General features: G+C 40.5%; 1 protein-coding gene across 1 annotated transcript in view; it reads right to left on the bottom strand.

Moving 5' to 3' along the window:
* THEMIS (thymocyte selection associated) overlaps positions 1–23,630 on the bottom strand; it is a 70,717-nt gene extending 47,087 nt beyond the window's left edge. The window contains exons 1-3 of the mRNA XM_054280359.1: positions 23,540–23,630; positions 9,921–10,079; positions 1,790–2,248 (exon numbers count right to left, since the gene is read on the bottom strand). Of these exons, the coding sequence (XP_054136334.1) occupies positions 1,790–2,248; positions 9,921–10,079; positions 23,540–23,630 (709 nt within the window). The remainder of the gene's footprint in view (positions 1–1,789; positions 2,249–9,920; positions 10,080–23,539) is intronic.
* Between the last annotated feature and the right edge of the window lie 584 nt (positions 23,631–24,214).

The following is a 24,214-nucleotide window of genomic DNA, read 5'->3' as shown; positions in this document are numbered from 1 at the left end:
TATGCTAGATTCACACTTCCTTGTAGCGGGACATACCAATATTTTATACTGAAAAGTTGGTATCCGATTTATTTTATATGACAGAGTTCTATGACACTAATTCAGGATCTGTTTGTTCTGACTCTGTTTTTGTCACATTGACACCTTGAGCTGATAAACATCCTGAGCACCACAAGGAAAAGACAACAAAGGAAAATGACTGGTGAAAATGAAACTTTCTATGAGCATTTGTGAGAGTTACACAGACACAACTTGTTCATTATTAATAATGAGACGTAAAGAGGATTCTGCTCACAGCCTGTGAAAATGTGATCATTTATCCCAGTTATCAGGAATCTTTTTTTAAGAGTGGATAGTAATTCTCATAATTTATCTTGTGTCTATTTATAGTCCTCCTAAAAGTGGTAAAAATCCATTCTTCACGGTTCACAAGAAAGCAGTTGTTCATGTACCATGAAGCCTACTTTTCCAATTTGTATTAGTTAGTTAGGACATATGCAATGCTTCTTATATGTTGAAAACACCAAGAAATTTAAAATAAAAACAACAAATGCAATCCTTATTGGAATAACTGATTGGAAGACAAGTGAATACCAAATATTTCTGAATCTTCTGAAGATTTTTAGGAGCATTAAATTCCTCTTGATTCTGCACATATATCTTAGTGGATATACCAATAAACCTGAGATAACTGAGCTTCAGGAGATAAGCTAGACCCCTGTATCTAGCTAGAGTTACAGCAAACATTACTTTTACATTTTACTTCAACATTACAGTTGCTTTATCTTGTGAAGTTATATTTTCCAAACTCACACAGCAAGCACAGCTGAATGTCTTATGATAAGCATATAATGACTATGGTATATTGTGTTAACAATCTCTGCCTGCTTTTATTTCTTTCTCTTTTGTCCATTTGCTTACATAATTCAACAGAGAAATGCTCAATTGTGAAAAGATTTCTTGCTAAATATCCTCATGAATGCCATACTTCTGTTAGGATTCAATTTCTGTGGAGCTCATTGGTTTGCTTCTAGTAAATGCAACAAGCAGCAAAACCTTCCCAAAAGCTAAGCTACTATCTTGTAATCAGAACGCTGTTGTATCAAGGTTTTGGTGGAACAACTAGTGTCATAAATATTTTGGGGTTTTTTAAAATAAAGACTCAGAGTGCAAACTTTCAAAGATACTGGTTTTCTAATCTTTCTACTTCCTCAAACCTGCAGGTTTCAGAAATTGTCCATGAGTTCTTTGTGTTTATATTCAGTTGATATTTGTTTCTGCAACAGAATAAAATAATATGATTTTCCTTTCTCTAACATCCTTATTCTGAAAATTAAATGGTATTTAAGAGTATTGCAACATGTACAATTGTTTCTGTTTTCTTTTTCTACCTCCTAGACATAGCCATATGAAGCCACCAAGGGGCTTCTCCATGGCTGAAGTCTAAGACACAAAGAAAGAGAATCTGGGAACTGAACAGAATTCCTAAACTCAACCTTTTTACTATGCATATATTTTCCACAAGGATTTAATTGTAGTGATCAACAAAATGGCAACAGAAAGAAATGCAAGGTAACAATCTAAACTAACAGATGATAAAGATATACTAAACAAAATATTATTTTTATCTTTCTTCCTCTTGAAACTAACATTAGTGGCAAATGTGGATAAGGAATTTTTAACAAACTGAATCTTTCATGGCTAGTTTAAGAAAATGTTGTGCATTTAAGGGTACTTTTGTACTTAGCTACACCAAGTTTAACAGAACACAGATTTTATTCCTACTTACATTTCATTACTGCCTGCACTTCATAGACAGGCATGAGAATCAAACAGCCATCAAAGTTCTGAGGAAGTGGACTAGAGGAGTCCCACATATGTAAAGTAGTGGAAAGTTTAACAATCCGGTTTCTACCCTTAGGGATTTTCCACTCTGCAATCTCTTTTAAGGTGTATATCTGGTCATCTTCACACTCGTAGAATTCTCCTTCTTGTGAAAGGGGCAAAGTAAAGGAATGAGACTGGTTATTTCTGACCACGACACAGTTCACAGCCATTATTCCGTGGACCTCTTCCATTGAGTTGAAGGTGATCTGCTCATCATGTTTGATAGTGAAATTTTCCAATTTTATATCCTTAGCACTGTAGAAAGAAGGATGGCCAAACCTTGTTGGCCCAATAGAGACTTTTCTTGCTATTTCTTCAATGCTGACATATGGAGTCTTATCTGCCACAACCTTATAAAGACCTAAGAACAGAAAACTTGCATTATTAAAAGGGAAGTACACAAAGAAAGTCATGCCAAATTTTAGACTGTGAATGTTATGAAAATGGAGAGCAAAACACATCAAACAATTCATAGATGATAGCTCAATTGCTAAAAATATGACTCTGTAGAGGCAATATCAGCTGGTACAACACATAGGCAGCTGGAAATAACCCTTTCTGACAGGTATCTAATTTCTGACATCCAGCATTCTTAGTCCCCAGTAAAATTTTTCTTTGCCACAGAAAAAAAGAAAAATTATCCTAAATTCCTATCTGTCTTCTCAGGAAACCAGCCTTTGAAATGCAGATGTGGTATGAGGAAACACAACATTAATGTGATCAGTTCATGCAGGATAAGTTTCTTGTCTAAACATCAGTACCATGTAACCTTCCACACACAGACTGGGAATTCCTAGACCAAGTGTGTTTAAAGATACATCCCAAATGAAAGAGTAGCACCTACAGATAAGAAAGAGCAAATAGATTTTAGCGTATCTGACAGCCCAGTCCACCAGCTGGATTAATTCTAAGTCTGGGTGTTGTAGCACTCCAGACATCACTAGGCAATTAAAATACTGAAGTTCTGCAAGGCAGAAGCTGTATCTAAGCTTCCCAATCTCCTAGGGACATTATTACTTCATGTTAATCATGCCCTTTGGATCTGTCTCATTAGGAGTTTCCATTGCAAGAAAAATGTGTACATTTCTATATTTGCGTGAGGGCTTTCATAAAGGAAGATGAACTGGAGGGTTGAGAGGACTAAAAAGCAGGTCTTAGCTGAACTGTGTGATTCAGCTGTCTTCCTCACAAGGCGTGGCAGAATTGTGAATGCTACCTTATGGAATTGCAGTGCAGCTTCCTGAGACAGACATTGACAAAGACTCACTTTTGAGTGAATATAAGCGAGAATAGAGGTTATTTCTAGGCCGAGTTTGCTAGTCACAAATAAACCAATAGCTACAGCTACAATGACAAAGAAGCCAAGCTCCCTGGCAGACACTGCGCCTTTTGTCCCTTTGTCTGCCAAAGCCAGCCAGCAAAAATCCCATGGCTTTGCTCCTCCATGCTATTGACTGCAGAGAGGGCACTTTGTGGTAAAGATATACTCCCATTTTGGCTGTTAAGGAGGAAGCATGGGATGGGGTATCAAAAAGCCTGGTTGGTACCACTAAAGACACTTTTATGGGAGCTTGAAATTCCATGAGTAGTTTAAGCTATGTCTGAAAGATTTTAAATATCCTACCCAATTGTCCTCAGCCAAGTGCAGGATGTCCCAGCAGATACCTAGATTTCAGTAAGGTAAGATGCTTCCAGACCATACAGCTGCTGTTGGATCTTCAGAAGACACTAATTTCCTTCAGTAGACCTCCCCTGACTGTGAGATTGTTTAACAAATTGGATCAGGGGATATTGCTTCTAAAGTTTTTCCCTTACTGACTTTCATTATGGACCATAATTAACACAACTGAAGGCCCTGCATGGTATCTGGATGTCCCTAAGATTGTATTTCTTTAAATGGATGTGTCAAATAATTACATCTATCACAACAGCCTTTAAAAATTTTGGAGTTTTTTTGGAAGGAGGTGGTTGTGGCTACAGGATTGCTGTGATTCTCTACAGTAGCAAACCCCTGTACTTTCACCTTGTAACTTTAGCAACACTTTTGTTAAAGGAGGCATAATTAAGATTCTGTCTGTTGAGTAGTTTTTAACTGAATTAATCAACAGATCGGGCATATTTGGTTCTGGTGTCCCATGTAGCCGCTAGTAACTCTGGGAACGAACATCTCTGAGGGCCTGTCAGCAGCCTAAGCAGTAATAACCTCTTTGATCTGCTGCAGAAATAGTCACCAGTTGCACCAATGTCACCTCTTTCTTCAGTTCTGTGCCTTCATAATTGTCTGTATGACAGCCAGCTTTTCCTGTGTGAAGTCAGTACCCTTGTGTCAGTGCATTCCCTACATATATGTCCTCACTGCAGGGAAAACCTGCAGGAAAGACTCCAGGCTTTTTGCTGGGCTGCAAGGAACATGCATGAACTTTGTACATGCATGAATGCACAAAGTGTAACTTGAACATACTTTTCAAGGGCGCTGTACATACAATGCAAACACAGGGTCAGCCTCTCCCACTATTTGCAATGTTTCTCATTGCCATTTTAACACAATTATTAGCAAGGAAATTATCTACCAGAGTCCTAATCATCACTGGAGCATGTCATTGCAGATCAACACAAACAGGTTGATCAGCATTTAGAAAGTATCACTGTGACAAGGCACCAGTGACAAACTGAACCTGTGGAAAAGACAAACAGTGTTCCAGTATCATGCTTTGCAAGCACAAGATGGGTATCATCTCTTGGCAGTGCTGGGAGAAAACAAATAGGAATCAAACAAATACAGGTTTGAGGAACATTCTTATCTTCTATGAGTTTGACAATAGTCTGAGGCTAATTTTTCTGGGCCTACAAACTTATGTGGAAGACAACTATTTCAGCAACAAACCGATGAACATCCCAGGTTGGAGAGCAGGTGTCATATGGAAGCATAATTATCAGATTTTATGCAAAACCAGACACCTGATTAACTCCTCGGCCCAGGCAGACTGGCTTTGCCAAGGATGGGAGCAGAAGAATGTTTGCCTTCTGTTGTGGTGGTTTTTGTAATTTTGGTGACAGAATGCTTGCTTAGGCAAGAGAAGAGCTATGTGGCCTTGCATACTTAGCTTCTGTATGGATCAGATCCCTGACACGACCTAACAGCCACCTCTGAGTGGCCATGAACATGCAAAGTTCCAGATGTTTCTCTCTACATAGAATATAGGTAAATATATAAAAGACTGTTTTGGTAAGTTGGGTGGAAGTCACTGCCATATTCTGCCATGGTATCCTCTCATAAATGCTCTCCTCATAAATGCTATCCTCCTGATACTGTATATATGTAAAAACCAAAGCAAAACCATAAAAAAAACCACACAATATTATCTGGAAAAATTCAGAGTCTTATTAAAATCACTTTGAATCAAATTGCAAAAACAAATGCTTTCCAAATCTAAGATGACAAGGAAATCTCCAGGAGGAGGAGACATATGGTAAGTTTGAGACGCTAACATTTGGACATTTTGAGGTCAAACAAAAATATTTTTATACTTTTTCTCAAACCATAAAACGACTGAATCAAATTCACTTAGATTTTCCCAAGAGATCTTGGTGGACTGTAAGGGGGAAAGACAGATGGAAATAACAAATTTGGAAAAAAGTCCATCTGGTTTATCAAGACCTGGCCTTCTTGCTCCTATAGATTTACTTTCTAAATGCAATCTGGTCTATAACCAAACTGTACTTGTGTCCAATGGTTTGAGGGAAAATAAAACAGTCATATAAGAAGAACTACGCACATATAAAATAATACTACAGGAAAATGTAATCATTCCACTCTAAGAAGCCTCTGTGACATTTCACTAGGTAAAGTCTGCCTAGACATAGTACAATGAATGATTAGTAAGCCCCAAACATCATCAGCCCATCTTTTCAAGAAGTTGACATGGAGAGAGTTTGAGAATCTGAGCAAATTATTTCACTGGTGTGGGAGAGAAAACATAACCAGAGGATCACAAGACTGAATGTGCTATGGGAAAGTACATTTTGATAGAAGGATATTTTTACCACTTTTTTACAGAAGAGTATATGCAGTTCTCTTTTACTGTCTGTAGTGTAAAATGTACCACTCTGGAGCTTTATGGACTTCCTATTTTCAGTCTTAATTAGACTCCTGAAGGAAGGGAGTTTTTTGCTCTCTTTCCCCACAGAAAGCTGAGAAAACCAATAGTTAGGCTTGCCTAGTAGGGTAGCAAGCAGCCTTCAAGAAAAAAGAAGAGCAGAACAAATTATCTTTCCCAGACTAGCAGTTTCTGTTCCCCGAGTAAAGTTGGGAAGAGCACAGTTTCTACCTTCTTTGGAGATTACTTAATTGCTATTCCTCTTTTCCCACACCTCCAACACCCACTCACTACCTCTTCTGCTTCAGCATCCTCCTCCTCTCATCCTGTCCCAAAGGCCAGCTCTTCCTCACCTAGTACTGAGATGAGCCTTTGAATGCCTAACCCCGTTCTTCCACGGGTGTGTTGGGTGGTCACTGATTTGCAGATGAGTGCTCAAAGGGGCAGTCATGCTCAGCTGTCTCTGTCAGACTACATAGGAATGAGCAGCAGCAACAGCCAGGGACCTCATGAAAACAGGGGCAGTCCAGTAATGTTTTTTGCAGAAGGAATAAAACAGAATGAAATGCAATCATTTGTGCTGGCAAACAATTCAGCTGTTGTGCAAATTACCTGTCTGTTAATTTGCTAGTAGTGAAAATTGTAGTTCAAAATGTGGTTAGATGTAGTCATTGAAGTGTCTAGAGTAACAGCAGACTTCTATTATTTTACCCAGTGTATGAGCACAGAAAGAATAGCCCTGTCCTCTGAGGCATGAAAAAGAACAAATTAGAATGAGGATAAAAGAAATAACACAGATAGTGAACTTGCGGTTGCAGCGGTTTCTCTAATGCAAAGGGCAGATTAGGCCTTTATCAAGGATCTGAGAAGAAAAAAAGGAGTTCTGAAGACTGCAAATACATTCAGAAAGACAAAGAGTAGGGCTCATTTAAGGCCAATGAGCCCAGCTCTTCACTCTCAGAGCTGCTGTCCCCAGAGTAACCTAAATAGGAGCACTGCTCATTAGTGCCCGTATGTGTGCAGTGAAAGGATACACGAGCCCATGGCATGCAAAAGAGCTCATGGCAAAGGAAATGGAAAAGAGCATCAAAGCAAGAGCTCTCTTTGCATCAGCGCTGGCAAGAGGGCACTGTACATACAATGTAAATACAGGTCAGCCTCTTGGAGACCTGTGGAAATTTTTATTGAATTAAGTCAAAGGTGGCACGAAAAAGATCATCTGCAATTCAGTTCTGCGCTTCGTTCAAGAGATGGGGGCAAGCCATGTTTCATGTGCAGTGTTTCAGTTAGATCTTAGCACGTCTATGTAATAAAGTGAAAAGGAAAAAGGTCAAGAAAGAGCAAGAGACTGGGAAATTTTGACTCTGCAGAGCAGAATCATTCATCAGCTAAGAACTAAACTAGAGAAATGATAAATTTATATCTTACCAAATAGCTCTTGAATACATAAGAGTACATATACAGAGAAAAACAAGAAAGTGGTGCTCCCTGTTGGGCTAATAAGAAGTGTCATTATGCCCCTCTTCAGTGCTGCTGTTCAGTAATACCCATCATGTGGAGGATAATAATGATAAATTTCAGCAAAATGAACTCTGAATTTATTTTTCAAGTGAAATAACCCAGTTTTCTAGAACACTGGTTGGGAGAGTTCATAACTATGCATGAAAATTGTAGTGATTAGATCGAATTTGAAAATGTGCTCAGCAGGGCAACAGCATCCAAATGCCAGGTTGTAAATCTGATCTCTTGAATGCAAATAAATCCTGATTCACCAGGTTCAAGCATTTGAAATCACAAGTCTTTCTGTTCTAACAGTCAGGACCTTCAACATTAATAAATTTAGGATTACTTTTATCACTCTGTTGTGTTGGATATTTTGGGATTCAAATGTTCAACCTCATCTGCCAATCAAGATTTAGAATATATTTCTATCAGTGTATGAATTTTAGAGATAGAAGAAATTTTAATAATATCAGAGAAACTTGGATTACAAGAAAAATACCAAGTATCTTGAGAGTTCACAGGAGAGTTGTATTTCAGTATCACTCGATAGCCACAGATAATTAAAAGGTCTTTGATCTCTGTGTCTGGGCCCTACTAGTGCTTGAAAATGGCGTTTCAAAAAAGTCTTTTAATAATGGTCATAGAAACCATTCTTATTCGCAGGATAAGAAAAATGTGAAGGTAAAATGAGGATCTATTTGGGGGCAGGGGGGAAGTTATATACACACAGCTATTTCAGAGAGAAATCTGTATTTTAGAGATGGCAAATAAAGGCATAGCAGAAGATTTTTTTTGTGGAATTCACATGAAACATTTCATCATTCCCATGGACTTCTACATTTTATTTGTTCAAGAAGTGTGTCTTGTCTCCTTCTGCAGAAAAAACACGTCCCAGCTTGGATACTGACATAACCTAAATTCTATACATGCACACTCTGGCATACTCAGCAAGACTTTAGAAGAGCATCGATGAGGTTATTAAGCCAAGCACTCAAACACTAGAAAGCACTCATATTATGTTCCCCATGCAGCAACAATTTAATTTCCTATGTGCTTTCAGTACAATACAGTGCTAATTAAATATTTAGGGTGGGGTTTTTTTGTACAAAACTGTAGTCTCATTCAGTCCATTAGCTAGACTGATGGCCAAAGTGAGTCCTGGACATGATCTCAGACTCTTGAAGTCTGTTGTGTTCTGTGTGTGCTCTGTACCAGTGTTTCCTTTACGCATGTGTCCCACAACTTCTCCCCCAGACTCCTTCCCACTCCCACTGCCCTCCTCATGCAGTTCCTCATGCAGCTTGTTCATCTCCTCTCACCAAGGGGCTCCCATTACCTCTGCTGCCTGCAAGACTCCCAGCATAGGAAATGCCCTGCTTGCAAACCTGTGGGTGGGTGGGGTCTTCCTGAGCTGCTGAAACCACCTGCAGCTGCCTCCACTCTCCGATCTTTGCATAGAAAATCTGCATCCTTCTGTCCTGCTCTGAGATCAAAACTTTTTCTACCATTTTCCTAACACAGTTTGTCTCCTCTACTTCCCACATTTGGGAAACTCACATGGGAGACACACTTCTCCCTTTGTGCTTTATTCACTTCCCTGTTCAATGCTGCTGGGCCCTAACAGTGGAGGAACTGAGATGACAGCAAAATTCAGAAATTAATAAATATGACACATGATGAACTAGTACTGGGTTCAGTACTTGGCCAGCTCTCCTGATCAAGGTAACATGGAGAGGGGAAGATATGGTTCAAGTACCATATCTGGAACCATAGATATGGTTCAAGTACCTCAAGGGGAAGTATGGTTCAACAAGTCAGTACCACATGCCAAATTTCAAGTCCATCCTCCAAAATATGAATATATTTGGATTTCTCTAGAGAACAATTAAAAGTGATTTTTTAAGCAAAAAATTACATCCATTCCCCTCTAATCCTGTTTCCAAGCATGGAGCAGCCACTCTGACCATCATAGTTAAAATAAATCATTAAAACAAAAGCAGTATTGAAAACAAAGTATTGAAAATATTTTGTACCCATAACAATAAAATACAGATTTAGTAATGGTAAATACATCATCGTTTGGGAACACAACAAGGGAGATTTCAGCTCAGACAAGGTTCGGAAAAGTCATAAGAAAACGAAAAGAAGATTTTTGTTGTAATTCTTACACCAAGGGGCACCAAGAGTAGAAAGCATTACCAACCACAAAACTTTATAATATTAATAACTTCTATCCAGGTTTGAGAAAGGACTGTAAGAGAGTTGAAATTTAAAAACTGGTTGACTATGTCTTGTACCATCTGATAAAACTGTATTCTTGACAGCTGAGTTGCAACCTCAAATATGAATCAAGACATCAAATCAATAAAATGAACAAAGGTGATTACTCAGGGCTATAATTTCTCAAAAACATGTATTCATGAAATACCATACCAGGAAAATTTAGTGGTAATTCCACTTCGGCTGAAAACTGGCTGACTTCATTATTCTCACAGATACTTGCTATGAGTTTATTAATTTTGAAGCCAATAACTTTAATGACATCTTCTGTTGAGAGGGAGAATTCATTTCCAAACATCTCATAGATGGAGTCTGAAAAGAAATGCAAAAGGAAAGAAAAGCATTATTTAGCTTTGTCATGTGTCTTTACCTCTTTGAGCAAAAACAAAAATAATACTTAAAGTATAAGAAATAATATTTATCTTGTGATAAGTAGCCTAATTTTCCCTTCAGGGTCATGAGAAAAACAATCTTGTGACTTCAATGACCAATCAGCTCTGTATGTTCGTGGTTCTTAAATGCATGCAAGGAGAACAAGGTCTGAAGAATCTACATTTCCAAATTATTAGACCAGAATAGGCCAAGGTAGAGCATAGGATTACCTGGGTTGTCAGGAGCTGTCTCCTGAAACCAGCAGGCAGTGGCTCTGCACAGCACAGGGCATAGTTTATCCCATAGGAAACAACAGACTACAGTAGATACAAAAAACCCACAGAGCCTTGAAGGTACCCAGGGAGATGACAGGAGACATCTAAGTGCAACCAGCATTTGAGTTTCCTGTGCTAACAGAAGACCTGAAGAAAGTACTAGAAATTGGAAAAGTGGCAAATTACCAATGGCAATCCCTGTCCCATGTTGAAATTAGCATATTGATTCAGACCTGGCAGCAAAAAATTCCTTTTCTGTCTGTCATGTTCAGAACTTTCAGAAAAGGAACAAAGCAATCCAGCCAAGTGTTTCAGCACTTCCTCAGCAAAACCTGGAACTGTATCTTGTCCCGCCAAAACCAGTCCTCCCTTCTCCATTCTAGTTGTGGTCAACCTTTACTGTTTCAGAAGCAGATGCACAGGGAGAAGAATACAGCCAAAAACCTCAAAAGTCAAGTTATGAAGAAGAAGGAAAATTCCTCCTGGTCTCTGCAGGAGATAAGCAGAAGCTCTGGGGCGTGGGATCAATTAACTATATATAAAGGCAATACAGTGAACACAGTGTTCCATTTGCAGATAGAATTGCATTGAACACAGAACATCAGAAATGTTGACTTTAATACTAGATTCCATTCTTCGGTGCATTTCTTCCCAAGAACTAACCAAGATTGGTCCTGAAGCAATGTGGACATGCCCTTTCTGGAATCTCATCTCAAAATTTCATTTCCCTTGTCATGAGAAACATAGTTCTCATTGTTCTCATACACTCACATTGGTGAGTGTATTTATTTGCTCTCCTATCAATATTGTTCAGCTACTTAAAATACTTTCTTTCTCATTTCCTTTTTTCCCTTCCCCAAAGGGTTCTGAGGGTTAATTTTGCCCTTTGCTTTATCTCCTCTGAGAAGACAGATTTTCTTTCACACAATTGCTCTAAGCCTTTAGTTACATCTTGTTCAATTTAAAATTTTGCCTTTTTACTTTTTTCTTTTAACCTAGGTAAGAAGAATGGTATCAGGCAATGAGAAATATTTAAAACCTGACCTCTGACTACATAGGTGCAATCAATAATTGAGAAAGCCAGTATTGAAATATCATTGTTGCTGGCAGAACTCCCTTCCTTGAAGAGCAACACTCTTTACAGCTCTCCTTGTAGCTGGTGAGGATAGTGGGGAGAAAAAAAACCAAAACCAGCTTACTTTTCTTTTTTCCACCCAAGTGTCAGACCAAAAAACCCCAACAATTAGCTGACTGATCTTCCTGGTGTTCATTCAAGAACAATTCCAGTCCTGAATATAGCCTAGGCTGATAAGCATCTCTTACTGAGTCTATGATCTATTTATTAACTCTGCTGCAGCACCTGCAAATGACAAGTGCTTGACTATCTCCTAGACCTCAAGAGAAGTCACTGGGAGCCCAGTCTGAGCATAATTTATTCTTGTGTTAGCCTCAAACTACCCAAAGCCTCAACAGAGCACCAAAAACAACAGGAGAATGATGGAGAGTAATGCTGAGCAACTGGGTAAGTGTGCTCTTTTGTGAATATGTGTCCAGAAAAACCTATTGGTTGCTTGTGCAATGCTCTCAAAAATTGAGATGGACACCAGAAAATCCTCAGTTTCCCTGAAGAAGATGTAGGTTTTAACCCTCTGGAGAATGCATCTTGATTGAAAAAATAAAGTAAAAACCGTCTGGAAGATGCTGTTCACAGGCAGGATGGGACAACATCCCCTGTTTTCCCTTGCTGAGGACCCTGTACAGGCTTAAGGTCTCTGCTGTGCTTAGATTCCAAACTCACCCAGCAGGCTTCCTGCTGCACACCATGGTGATGACTAACTCAGAGGTATTCTGGATTACAGTGCCACACAAATATCAGCCAGTGCCAGGTGAAGAAAAGTGCTGTTTAAGCATGCTTTCAACATCTGGTAATGCTGCTCTGGTACTGAGCACAAAAGCAAGACAGCTGCTGCTCTCTAACAAAAAAGGACAACCTGGTTTTCTTACTGTAAAAATAGTGCACTGTTGTTTGCACTGTTCAGTCCCTTTGCAATTCAACACAGACTAACTCAGCTGTCTCTGTGGAAATTGCTACAGCTCCCATCAGGAGGCTGGCTGCTGCTAATACCGATCATGAAGTGCCATGTCTCACTTTTTTAGTACTCCAGGTATTTTAATACTCACATTTTTAATACTCTAGGTATAGTGACTCCACCATTTCCCTGCGCAGCCTGTTCCAGTGCTTCTCTCCAGTTCACTCTTTCAGTGAACATTTTTTTCCCAATATTTGAGATGAGCCTCCCCTGGCACAACTTGGGGTCATTTTCCCTTGTTATGTCACTGGTTGCCTGGGGGAAGAGAATAACCCTCACCTCACCACAGCCTCCTTTTCGGTAGTTTTAGAGAGTGATAAGATCTCCTCAGCCTTGTTTTTTCCCAGCTTAAATTCCACAGCTCCCTCAGCTGCTCCTTATAGGATTTCTGTTCAATCCCCTTCAACAGCTCTTTTTTACTTCTCTGGGCAAGCTCCAGAACCTCAATGTCTTTCCTGTCATTGTTTCACCACCACTCTCTGGGCTTGGCCATCCAGCCAGTTTTATATCCAGTGATGAGTACATTTGTCCAAGCTGTGGGCTGCCCACTTTCCCAAGAGAATGCTGTGGGAGACTCTGCTAAAAGTTTTCCCGAAATCTGAGTAGGCAACATCCACAGCCTTTCCCTCATCAACTAAATGAGGCAGTTAAGGGGCTAAAGCTCTCCAAAAACTGTTATTGAAGAATATTTAATGACCATTTCAGTCTATATCTGCCACAGAGTGATTCCACAAAACCCCCCAAGAAAATTTAAATCAAGGGAGGTCATTGTCCTACCATCAAAGAAATTAACATGGGTACATAACCCACTGGCAAACAAAATGCTTTGCAATACCACCAGTAACGACCACAGGATAGTAATTTTCTTTTGTAGAAGAGAAGTTGGATAGATAGATCATATAATAATGGAATGATGGAGGTATGCCACCACATTTTCCTTCTAAGATATCAGAGACCAACTTTCAACAGATTATCAATAGTAAAACATGTATTACCAGATTTATTTGAAATAGGCCAAGAGGTTGAAAGATTATAAGGATGAGAAGTTGGGTGGGTGATCGCTAACTGTCTGAGACCATGATTGCAGAAGGCTCATTTTTATCAATACTAGGATTTAGAAAAAAAAAATTAAAATCTGCCAGCCACATTTTTGGGGGTACATTTGCACATTCAGTATTGATTTTAATTACATATTTGTCTGCAACTAGATTGCTTTGGCCCTGATTTTAGCCCTCGCTTGGCAGTTTGCCTGGAGTAATACAATGAAGATTACATTCAGACAAGAAAAATGTTACCTAGGCACTTGCTGCAAATATTTGTGTTGGTAAAAGGGAGCCAGGGAAAGCGCATAGCTTTCAAAAAGGATAATAAAAGTACTTTTTCCTTTAGAAACCATGATAATTAATCTTAAAACATTTTGAAAATTCCCACTTTGTGACAATGTGACCCTGAGAGATTTTACTTCAGCTGTGTAATGAGTACCCCCTCACACAATATATTGAAAAATAAAATTTTAATTAAAATGCACTTTTTAACATTTATTTGTTGTTGCTCAACAATAACTTTGTTTTTCCCACTCAAGTCACAAAGAAAATGTAACTCTTTGAAAATGTAAATCAAATAAGCTTGAGAACAGAATGTTTTGATTTGAGAAAGATGTAGGCAATATAATGCAAAAAAACCCCCAAACCAACATTTTAGCAGAACCCAGAATAAAGCAGCTTATTTACAGTGATCAAACAATGCCCCTGAAGGCTGTAATTAAAGAGCTTGTTGCCTTTGAAAGAACCTTTTCTGAAATGTTACTTTGTTCAATAAAAACCACATTTATATCCTTTCATAAGCTCATCTCTAGTTCGACAATCTGTTATCAACCACCGTGATCAGATCAAAGTAAGCATCACAATCGGTTCAGTATCTTTTCCCTCCATCTTTCCTAAAATGTTAAGGAGCCATACCACCATCCTCCCTAACATAAGTCATTTCTTTGATTTATTTCTCATTATAGGTACAAGTAGAACACTTTTGTATCAAAAACAGCAATATAAAATATAAATACAGTGAATGCCTGAGATGGAGGATATCATTCTTAATGTCAGGGCATCTGACAGTACCACTGAGTTAAATATTTTATAATGCAAGGTGAAACAATAAAATATCTCAGTAATATGTCCCTTTTTCTTCCCAGCAGCTTGGAGCTCCATTGGTGACTGCTCTCAGAGCGAACGCCTCACTGACGCTGATGGAAGCGGCTCCCAGTCAGGGCCGGAGTAAACAGCAGTGATACATCACTGGGATGCAGCTCCTTTCTGCCAAACGCCCCCAGGCAGTTCAGCATGAAGGGCCAGGGAGAGCGGTGCAAACGACACAAAAGACTTGACTAAGGCGGCACAGAGGGTTATTCAGCAGCAGTGAAGCCCAAGCCCAGGCTGGCAGGCTGGCTGACTCCCAGTCTCACAGCCCGTCTGACACAGGGTGCTGCTAAGCTCTTCCAAGTATCCCCCTCTTTTATTTTTTTCTTTTTTTTTAAACAAAGACCAAGCTTTTTTCCCAACAAAACCAAATCACTTTGGAGGCCAAACACTAGGCATTGACTGCCTAGTCCCATGAGTTTGAATCTTTGAAGGAAAATATTTTCTCTTTCATGTCTCAGTAACACTCACGGAATTCATTGCAGCTGGCAGGCTGAGCAGTCTTTGAAAGGAGATCCAAAGAACCAGGAGCCTGGCTGCTTAGTGGGGAGATGAAAGATCCCCCTACACCTCCTGAAAGAGTAGAACTTTGTCCCAATGTCCTTTTCCCAGTGCTCCTTTCTCCACTATTAAGTTGTCATCGGCTGCCCATATGGGTGCTGTCTTCACTATCAGAGGGGACTCTGTTTCAGGGGCTGGTGAAAAGGTTCTAAAGGCTCCATGCCCTGGTGCAGCCATTCAACCAGAATTACAATACCCCATTCTCCACTACAACATAGCTCAGATGAAATCACAGTTTTATTAAGGCTCCTGCAGGCTCTCAAAGTAATATGAAGGGCATAATGGATCTATAATTAGTGTCGATAAAAAAAGGTATCATTCTTTATGGGCATTATTTGAGGGCTGGCGCATTGCTCAGAGTTTATGCTCTTTGGCAAGAAAAGAGATCTATTTTAAAGTTTTAAGGAGGAGAGTTTTGCTTAATCATTTAAATCATTTTATACTCTGATTAAGCAGAAGGAAAAGCAAACAATTTCTGATGGGGAGATATTAGGTAGCTTTTTATTCCAGTCAAATATCTCCTGAGCACAAATGGTGCTCAGCAGTCTGCTGAATTTCCCCCACTAAACTCAAATAATCCAGTGCCTTGTAGGGAAGAGGCTGGAAATCATGCACAATGACAGGCTAAGAAGGAAGCGTACCCCAGCTTCTCTCTCAAACCCCAGGCTGTGAGAGTGGCTGCAAACAGGATAAAACACCGGAATGGCTTTTATCCACCCCTCCCTTCCTAACCCCAGAAGGTGCCCCCACTGAGAGCAGGTGAGCCCAGCTCCCCAGTGCCCACACAGTGCTCCAGATGCCCGAGGATAGCAGTGGTCATGAAGGCAGTGTGAATTTGAGTGGAAGATCCTTTGTCAAGTGACAGAGCAATGTATTGGGCTTTCAAAAACCTCTTCTCTCTTTACCATGTCCTAAGCAACAAAAATCTTCAGGTTAGATCAGTTTGGGACACAAATCTTCCAAAAGAGACTATGCAAAGATGCATTTTACCTAGATCATATCTACTTAGGCTGTGAAGGGTCTGGTTTTTGCCTGCACGAAACCATGAAAAAACAAAAGCCATTAAGATTTATCTTTTGCCATATAAAGTCAAACTTTAAATGTCAAGTGCTTTAAGCCATTTCAATCATAATGGACTTTAAAAAGAAATTACTTCTGAGGTTTCTGATTTATTACTTTCCTGATAAGTTTATGGCCACATTTTTTTAAAAATGCATTCTTCTGATTCTCATCTATCTAGAGGCTCACACACTGCATGTGGCAGAGCTTTATGCATGCAGCACCCACTATAATGGAAAGAGCAAGTAAAACCACAGCTCCCAATTTGACCTTTTATTTGGGTTTACCCAAATGAGTCAGAATTACTACAGCATTGAAGACAATGCCCAAACCTGATTTTGAACAGCATTAGTCACTGTTATAGCTGGTCATGATTTATTTAGATTTATTCATTTTCTTTACAGCATTAATTAATTTGAATTTAATATGTTTATTCACATATATGTTCAACAGAAAACTACATTTTTTTGGATGAGGTTTAGGAAGGCTGCTCAAACTGAGTTGCAGGATCAGATCAGAGTGTTGAGCACTTCACAGGTGCAGTCCAGAACTGGAAACATGTTTAAGCATTTTCCCCTACTTAGATCAGAGCATGATGCTCCTTGTGCCACTTCTGTGTGTCCAAGGGACCTAACCAGAAACAGTGGACCTGGACAAATGCCATGTTCCTTCATGAACACATCACCAGGTACTTGAAGAAAAAGTTTTGTCACAAAAGACCTGGAGCTCAGAAACATTGTGTGGTCATGGGCTTGTGAATCATGGGATGTTTACCCCAGGATCTTCCCTCCTATGCAATTTAACATGGTTGTCCCTTCTTCTTTCCAGAGCCTGAGTTTGTGAAAATTATCTTAGCACTTTTACAGGTTTTTTACGGGTTTGTGGGAAGGGAAACAGGGCCCCTCCTGCTGCAGACCTCCTCCTCCTCACATCCCTGGAGCCCGAGTGCAATGGCAGCTGGGGAGCTCTCTGCTACAGGACACCAATACATTGAGGGAGCTTCAGCAAGACAGGACAAGGAGTTGACCCCTGCATTGAGACAAACCAGGCAATTTGGGCATTCTTCCTACCTTCTGTGCCATCCACGGGGAGGCCCAAAACTGAATGTTACAGAAAGAAAATCCCCTCAGAGGAGATCCTCAAATCAGCTCCACCCTGAGTGCCAGCTACCCAGGGTCATATTTTTCTCACTGTGTCTGGATGAGTCATTCCATTGAGGGCAGCAGTATGAATAAAATGAGCAATATTTGACCCAAAAAAGTCAGGGTTTGTTCTCACATCCACTGAAGAACACTTTCTTTCTTTCTTGTTTAGAATAAAACAGGCATTTGAAGCAGCTTGAACAAGGGCAGGAGAGTTTCAGTGGTTTGTATTAATAGAGAAAATTTACCAATATGCTCCAACTAATGACCACAAAAAAGAATTCAAACTACTCTGGCTGTACTTAAGGCTCTTGCTTCTACTTGATCAATCAAGAGGAACAGAAACAACTGTATTTACAGGAAACCACCCTTGCACTTTCTGATATATTTATCTATCTTTAAAAAATCTTCTCTATCTTAAAAAAAAAAAGACACAAATTACTAAGCGAAAGCACTGTACCACAAGTTTCACCAATTTCACAAGCAGTTCTCCCTTGGCATGCACTCCAGTGAGAATCCACCCAGTAATGAGGAGAATGATAATAATTTTTAATGATATTTCACCTCTAAGAAATACAGCCCTAATTATCTTCATCAAAGCTGTCTTATGTTCAGCCTCTGTTTAAATTATTTGTTGCTTTTTGTAAGAAAAAGTAGTTTTATTAATCCTGAAGAGGCAGTTTGCTTGCTTTTTCCATATGTATTATAGACTGCATATCCTAGCCTTCATCAACTCATTGGCTTATCATACTTGACAAGGGAGAAGGATTTGTTCTCTCTAGGTTGGCTTAGAAACAGTGAAACAGTTGTACCCTACGTGATCATTTTTGAACTGTTAGTGTTGAGAGACATTTCTTGTCTAAATTAGGACTCAGGGCAGCTGAGTTTGGATAGATAAGGATTCCTTTTGCATTCAGCTTGCCTAGCTACAATAACAGGCTTAACAACTGTTTCGAACTCTGTTGATGATCAGCAGAGCCCATCACTTCCCTGAAATGCTTGCAGAAATGCATGCTGGAAAGATGCCATTTTCCAGTCACAGAAGCAGAGAGAGTGAAACCAAAACTGCAGAGACAGCGAGTGAATGTGGATTCGCAGCCAGCAAGAGGAACCATGAGTCACGTTAGTCAGAGTTGACCAAAATTAGTTTTGAAATGGAGCTATTCACCCAAGGGTTTTGTTTGGCATTGTCTCTCAGCAATCCTCACATGTTTGGTGCAGCTGTCAGAGAGCACCAAACATCAGTCCAGAGGAGGAATCCCAACCTGCCAATTCTAAGAATCTTTAGATCCCTTAAGTCTGGAAGGACATTAACCAAGGATATACTTGTGACCCTACAGTTGCCTCTTCCCAGTATGTCCTCCCTGCACAGATCCAGCACTTTCCTGAATCCCAGAGGCTGGAGTACCACAGCTACAGCTCACTGCCTCCCTGCACACCCAGGCTGCAGAGATGGAGGCTGCTGGCTTAGAGTCCCCTTCTCCTCAGAGAAGGAGCACAGAGTTTCCTGATGTGTTTCACAGGCCTGTTGTAAAAAAGGGTATGTCCTGGAACTGCAATTTACACAACACACATGCTGTTTTCAAATAACTGAACTGCAGAGCAGAGCTACAAACTCTCCCCACGCTCTGGCAACTTTCAACCCCTGAAGAAATGGGGGAATACCATTAATGATGTATGTGTTTTGGTGGGGCAAGAATGAGAAGACTGTGGGTAGGCTAATGACAACAAACATCAACAGAAGAGGTGCCTTGAGAGGTTCTTCATTTTTCACAATTAAAATTGGCACTTTTTACTGTTTTGCCACTGGTTAAATTAAGCCTGCAAAATATTAAATTCAACTACCCATAAAATAATTATATTAGTATTAAAATAGACAGAATTTTTGCAACATAAAAATGAAAGCCTACACTTGCATGCTATCTGTAAAAATCAGTGGTCAGACAGTACTTACCTCACTAAGTATCAATATTTACTAAAATGTTCAAAGAAAGATATTTGATCAATCAAATCAGTTCCCAATGGAGTTTCAGCAATTTAATTTTTTAAAAACCTATTTTAATGAGCTATTAAATTATCATGTACTTCAGTCTGCACCGTAGTTCCTTTCTAATCAGTGCTGATTACCAACTTATCTGTATCTGGCAGACTTGCTTTCATTTTATAATCATCCTTCCTATTCCCTTCAGAGATTCAACAGTACAGTCCAGTTTCTGTAGCAAGGACATTACAACTGCAGAGTCCAGAGCACCTGCCCTGACAGGCATCCCTGGCATTTGCAGAACTACCATCTCCTTTCATCTGTGTTCCTGTTTTCAAACCAGGGATGATGATAATTTCTCTGCTTCTGGATGGACTTTTGATGATGATGAAAAGCAGTTTGGAAGAACTCAGGGCTCTTACTAACATCCCACATTTCTGACTCTAGAAAGTGGCAGACAGGGGTAGGACATGGCTGCAGGTTGGGTCTCTGACTGTGCAGCCCCACACAGCTGGAGCCAAAGCAGAATAGAAACATGGAAGTGTGAACAAGAGTCTCCAACCTTGACTATTCTGCCTAGAGGCAAATTGGTAAGGCTTCAACCAACACCAAAGTCCAAGTGTAGCATTCAAATCACTGATATCATTCAAGGAAAATGCTTTCCTCTTCTTCATGCCCAGAACAGAGAGGTAAACAGCAACAGAACTTCCTGAGAAAAGTGTTCAAAACATAGTATTCACTACCAACAGCAAAAGTTCAGTTGCCCAGAGCTTTTCTAGCTGAAAGTATTCCATGTGGAAGCAGGGTCTATAAAGCTGTGTCCATTTGCAGTTTGGGGAACTACAGTTAAATACATCACATTCCAGTAGTATCAGCAGAAACATAATTTTTTTATAGGCCAGTAGAGAGACTAATGGTAGAATGAGTGCACACAGCATATGTTTTCTACTTGCTCTCCACTGGGAACAGTAGCAGGCAGGCTTGGGTCTGAAAGGAGAGACCTAGATTGTATTTGGTGTAATATGTATAAAAAAGCAGAATGGATTCTTTCAGAGATGTTACCTTGCCAAAGGCAAGTAAATTCCCACTCTCTCCCTGGAGCTTGACTTTGCAGCTTCTAATAAAAATACCTCACCACATGGAAAACATTCATCCTCACAGAGCATTAAACTTTCCTTAGGCTTCCAGAGGTACTGAAAATCTGTCAGGAGCTGTAAGGCTAGTTTGCAAGTCCTATATTTATAAAATCATTAGACCTAAGTGCAGTGTGTGGAAAATGCTACTTCCAATAGAGTAAATGGAGAGTTTCATTCCTACAGCACACAGAGCACCAGAGAAGAGCAGTGAATCAATTACACCGTGTTGTCTTATTATCAAGTATCTTGCTGTAGCCTTCTTTGGTTGGCTGCTACAGCTTTGAGGTGACAGCTCTAATGGATGTAATAGACCAGCATCTACTCCATTAGCCATTCTATGTACCGGCCTATGCTATGTTAAGAAAACTTGGCCTTTTTGAGGGGGGTTCTGAAGGGGGAAATATACATTAATATTTACAAATATAAAAATTCTTCCTATTTAGAATTCTTACACAGGAAAATTAAGTACCCCTGGTGATTGATCAGTTTCAAACGATCACATGTAATGCTTTAATAATTGATCTTCTCCCTTACTATCTGCAGGTTGTGCTGAGAATGGTTACAGATTCCTATGAAGTCCCCTTCCACAAAAGCACTTAGCTGAGTGGGCTGCCTGTGTAGCCATTTGGGAGCTATTACAATCAGTGCACAAATGCTCAGATTTGGTCCCAGCAGCCAGAGCAGTTAACCCATGTTCCCTGCCAACAGACCTGCCATTACCCACACTGTGATTGCTGGTGGACTGCATGGGGTCAGAGAGATCAAAAAGGTTGGTGCAAGGGCAGAGGGATCTGCCTGAGGAAGGACTAAAGAGTGGTTGTCCTAATGGAAACTTGAAGTGCTCAAAGTGGCCCGTTCTCCTGTTTAGCAATATAACAGGAGTTACTCCAGACTCTCTTTGAAGCACTAGTCTTTCAACAGAAAATGTGACATAAATCATAATGCAATCACAGAACAATGTGTTCACCCCAACTGCCAGGTGCAGAAGGAAGGAAAATATTCAGGAAAGATCTCACACAGACAGAGAGCTCAGGGAAGAAGGGAGAGAAAGGGAGTGAGGGCCTGGCCTGAGAAGACCTTTTGTAGCCCTAGATCCTGCAAACCTATCAGGCACCAAGTGTCTTGAACATCTCAGTCTTCCTCTGAAACAGGGAAGAAGAGGAACACAGAAGCCTACTACAGGATACCAGTGTTCCTAGGTACTTGGCAAGTATTTTTTTTGGGAGATGATGGCTGTGAGGGCAAGGAGCCAAGCAGAATAGATCAGTCCTGCCTGTTGTATAACCAAGAAACTCATGCATGGCTGTTGGTGCTGCAGCTGCTGCACTGGAGGGACACGTATGAGAACAGCTGAGAAGCCACCACGAGCAGAGGACAGGAAGAGGTAGTGCTACTGAAGGCCAAAAAAGCACTGGAGCAGTACAAGGGCTGTCACTTTTTAATGTTAATATTCTCAGGACCCCATACCACCTCCTCCCAAGGCTAATCAACAGCTAATAGACTTTTTCTTTCGCATGTGAGGAATTGCTGCAGAGTGGTCTGTGTGCTTCCTCACCAGTGTTTTTCTCCTCAGGAAAATTAAAGGGTTTAGACTGCATAGAGAATCACCAACTTAAATACTCTGGCTACAAAAATGTACTGGTATAAGTTTTGCCATTCATGAGCATTAGGATGCAGACTGCATGAACTCAGAAACCTGCAGACAGCTGGGCTACCATCATTTTATCATAGCATTTTGTATATATACATGTATACATATATGTATAGTTTAAAAGATAAAACTTGAACAGGCCACATAGCAAAGTTCAGAATAACAGTATTTTCAAAAGTTTCTTATTATTTTAGCTAAGTTTATTTCCCAGAACACTTTTTCTATGTATCAGTATTATTCATAGGTAGTTTCCAGGGCAGCCAGCATGAGCAATCAGGAGCACATGGACAGTACTCTACCATAACAAATTCAATATGCCCTTTCCCATTTCCTTTCTGCCCAAAGAGGCTGTTGTCATGGAGGGAAGAATCACCCACTCTGGCCACAGCTGCTGATTGCCAATCAGACTCTGGCCACCTCCTCTCTCCTTCTGTGGTGCAGCGTGGAAATACTTAGATTGATGTAAAGATAGATGTTGTGGATCCCATAGCGGGTGTCTGGCTGAAGCTGAAGCAGACTTCAGTTCATTCCACGAAACCCTCTCTGTTTTATCAGTTGAACCTGAGTTTTTCCCTCTCAGTGGCGTGGAAGTAACTTTTTCTAGACTGATACATGGGCTTGACATGACATCTTCACTGTCATTGGACTAAGTCCATGCCCAAACTAAGAGCAGATTTTTCCCACTAATGCGAGTCTCTTCGACACAACCTTTCGAGTGCCCTTTGTGCACAAGCAGAGCACTAAAAACATCATAACAATAGATCTGCAGCAGGAAAACCCAGTAAAATATTACCCCTGTGTTTCTCCTGTCCAGCTCATACCAACTCCTTTGCATTGTTGCACACTTGAAGTGCCGCCCAAATACAGGATAGAATTTCAGGAAAATCTTATGGTCCTTCATGGTCACTTTCCAGACTCCCTGGTTCTTTATTTCTGAGACAGAAGAGACTTCTCCATGGCAGCCCCAGAAGTCCAAGAGGAGCTAAATAAATTAACCTCTGTGAGGTGATTTGCAGTTGCTGGATTGATGGCTCTGTGTTAGTGCAAAGCAAATTCATGTCTTAGTCCAGTACTCTTTCCAGGATATGATAAGGACTAACTAGTTTCTTTTTCACTGCCAGTGAGAAGACCAAGTGCACGCTGCACCAAAGGCATTTCCAAAGCCTTTGATAAAACAGCTGTGGGAAACTTCTAGGAGACAACTCCATGAGCATCCTTCCTATGCCTCCCCCCATTCTACACTCCAGTCTGAAGAGGGACCTGATGTCAAATACAGGCTTGCAAAGCCCTGCCAGAAAACATTTGATGCTCACCTTGACAATAGATGCCTGACTGGATTTGGAGGACCCTGGGAAGGGCTCTGAGGTCCAGAGAATGAATGAACTTCTGCAGGGTAGAGGCCATGGTCCGCAGCACTGCAGCATGTGGGTTTGGCACGTAAATACCAGTGAGAAGCTCTCAAGGCAGCAACACTCTCAGCCTGGTGCATGCTGTGCTCGGAAGCTCCACAGCAGAGGGGAGGAGTGGCATGGGGAGGAACTTCTGCTTCCTTCCCTCTGTGGCTGCCTCCTCCCCTAGGTGCAGCTGGAGCACAGTGAGGCTGCTGGTGGTCCCATCAGCTGGTTCTGGCACCCACATCCACCAAGGGTCTGTGCCAGGCTGGGAGACATGGGAGGTTGCTGTGGGTACTGGGCTCCAAAGGGGAAAGGGAGATCTGGTACAAAATTTCATCAGTGATAGTTATTGACCCAGTGAAAAGAAGACACTGAACATCAGCCCTGCCTAGAGAGGGTAAAAAACCCACATATCTGGGTGGGGTGGTGTTGTTTTGTTGTTTTTTGGGGTATTTTCCCCCCTCTTGGAACACAGCAAAATAGTTAGGTGTTTGTTCACTTCAAAACCACAAATAGCCCTTGAAGAAAAGAGATGAAGCACTCTGCTGTCCTAAATATTTTATCTGGATTTAAGATGTACAAATAGAATACTAA

Source organism: Melozone crissalis, unplaced genomic scaffold (genome assembly GCF_028551555.1).
Source record: "Melozone crissalis strain CALT ecotype California unplaced genomic scaffold, PUWL_Pcris_2 ptg000027l_1, whole genome shotgun sequence".
Lineage (NCBI taxonomy): Eukaryota > Metazoa > Chordata > Aves > Passeriformes > Passerellidae > Melozone > Melozone crissalis.
Note: the sequence above shows the minus strand (reverse complement) of the source record. Positions and strands in the feature narration are given on the sequence as shown.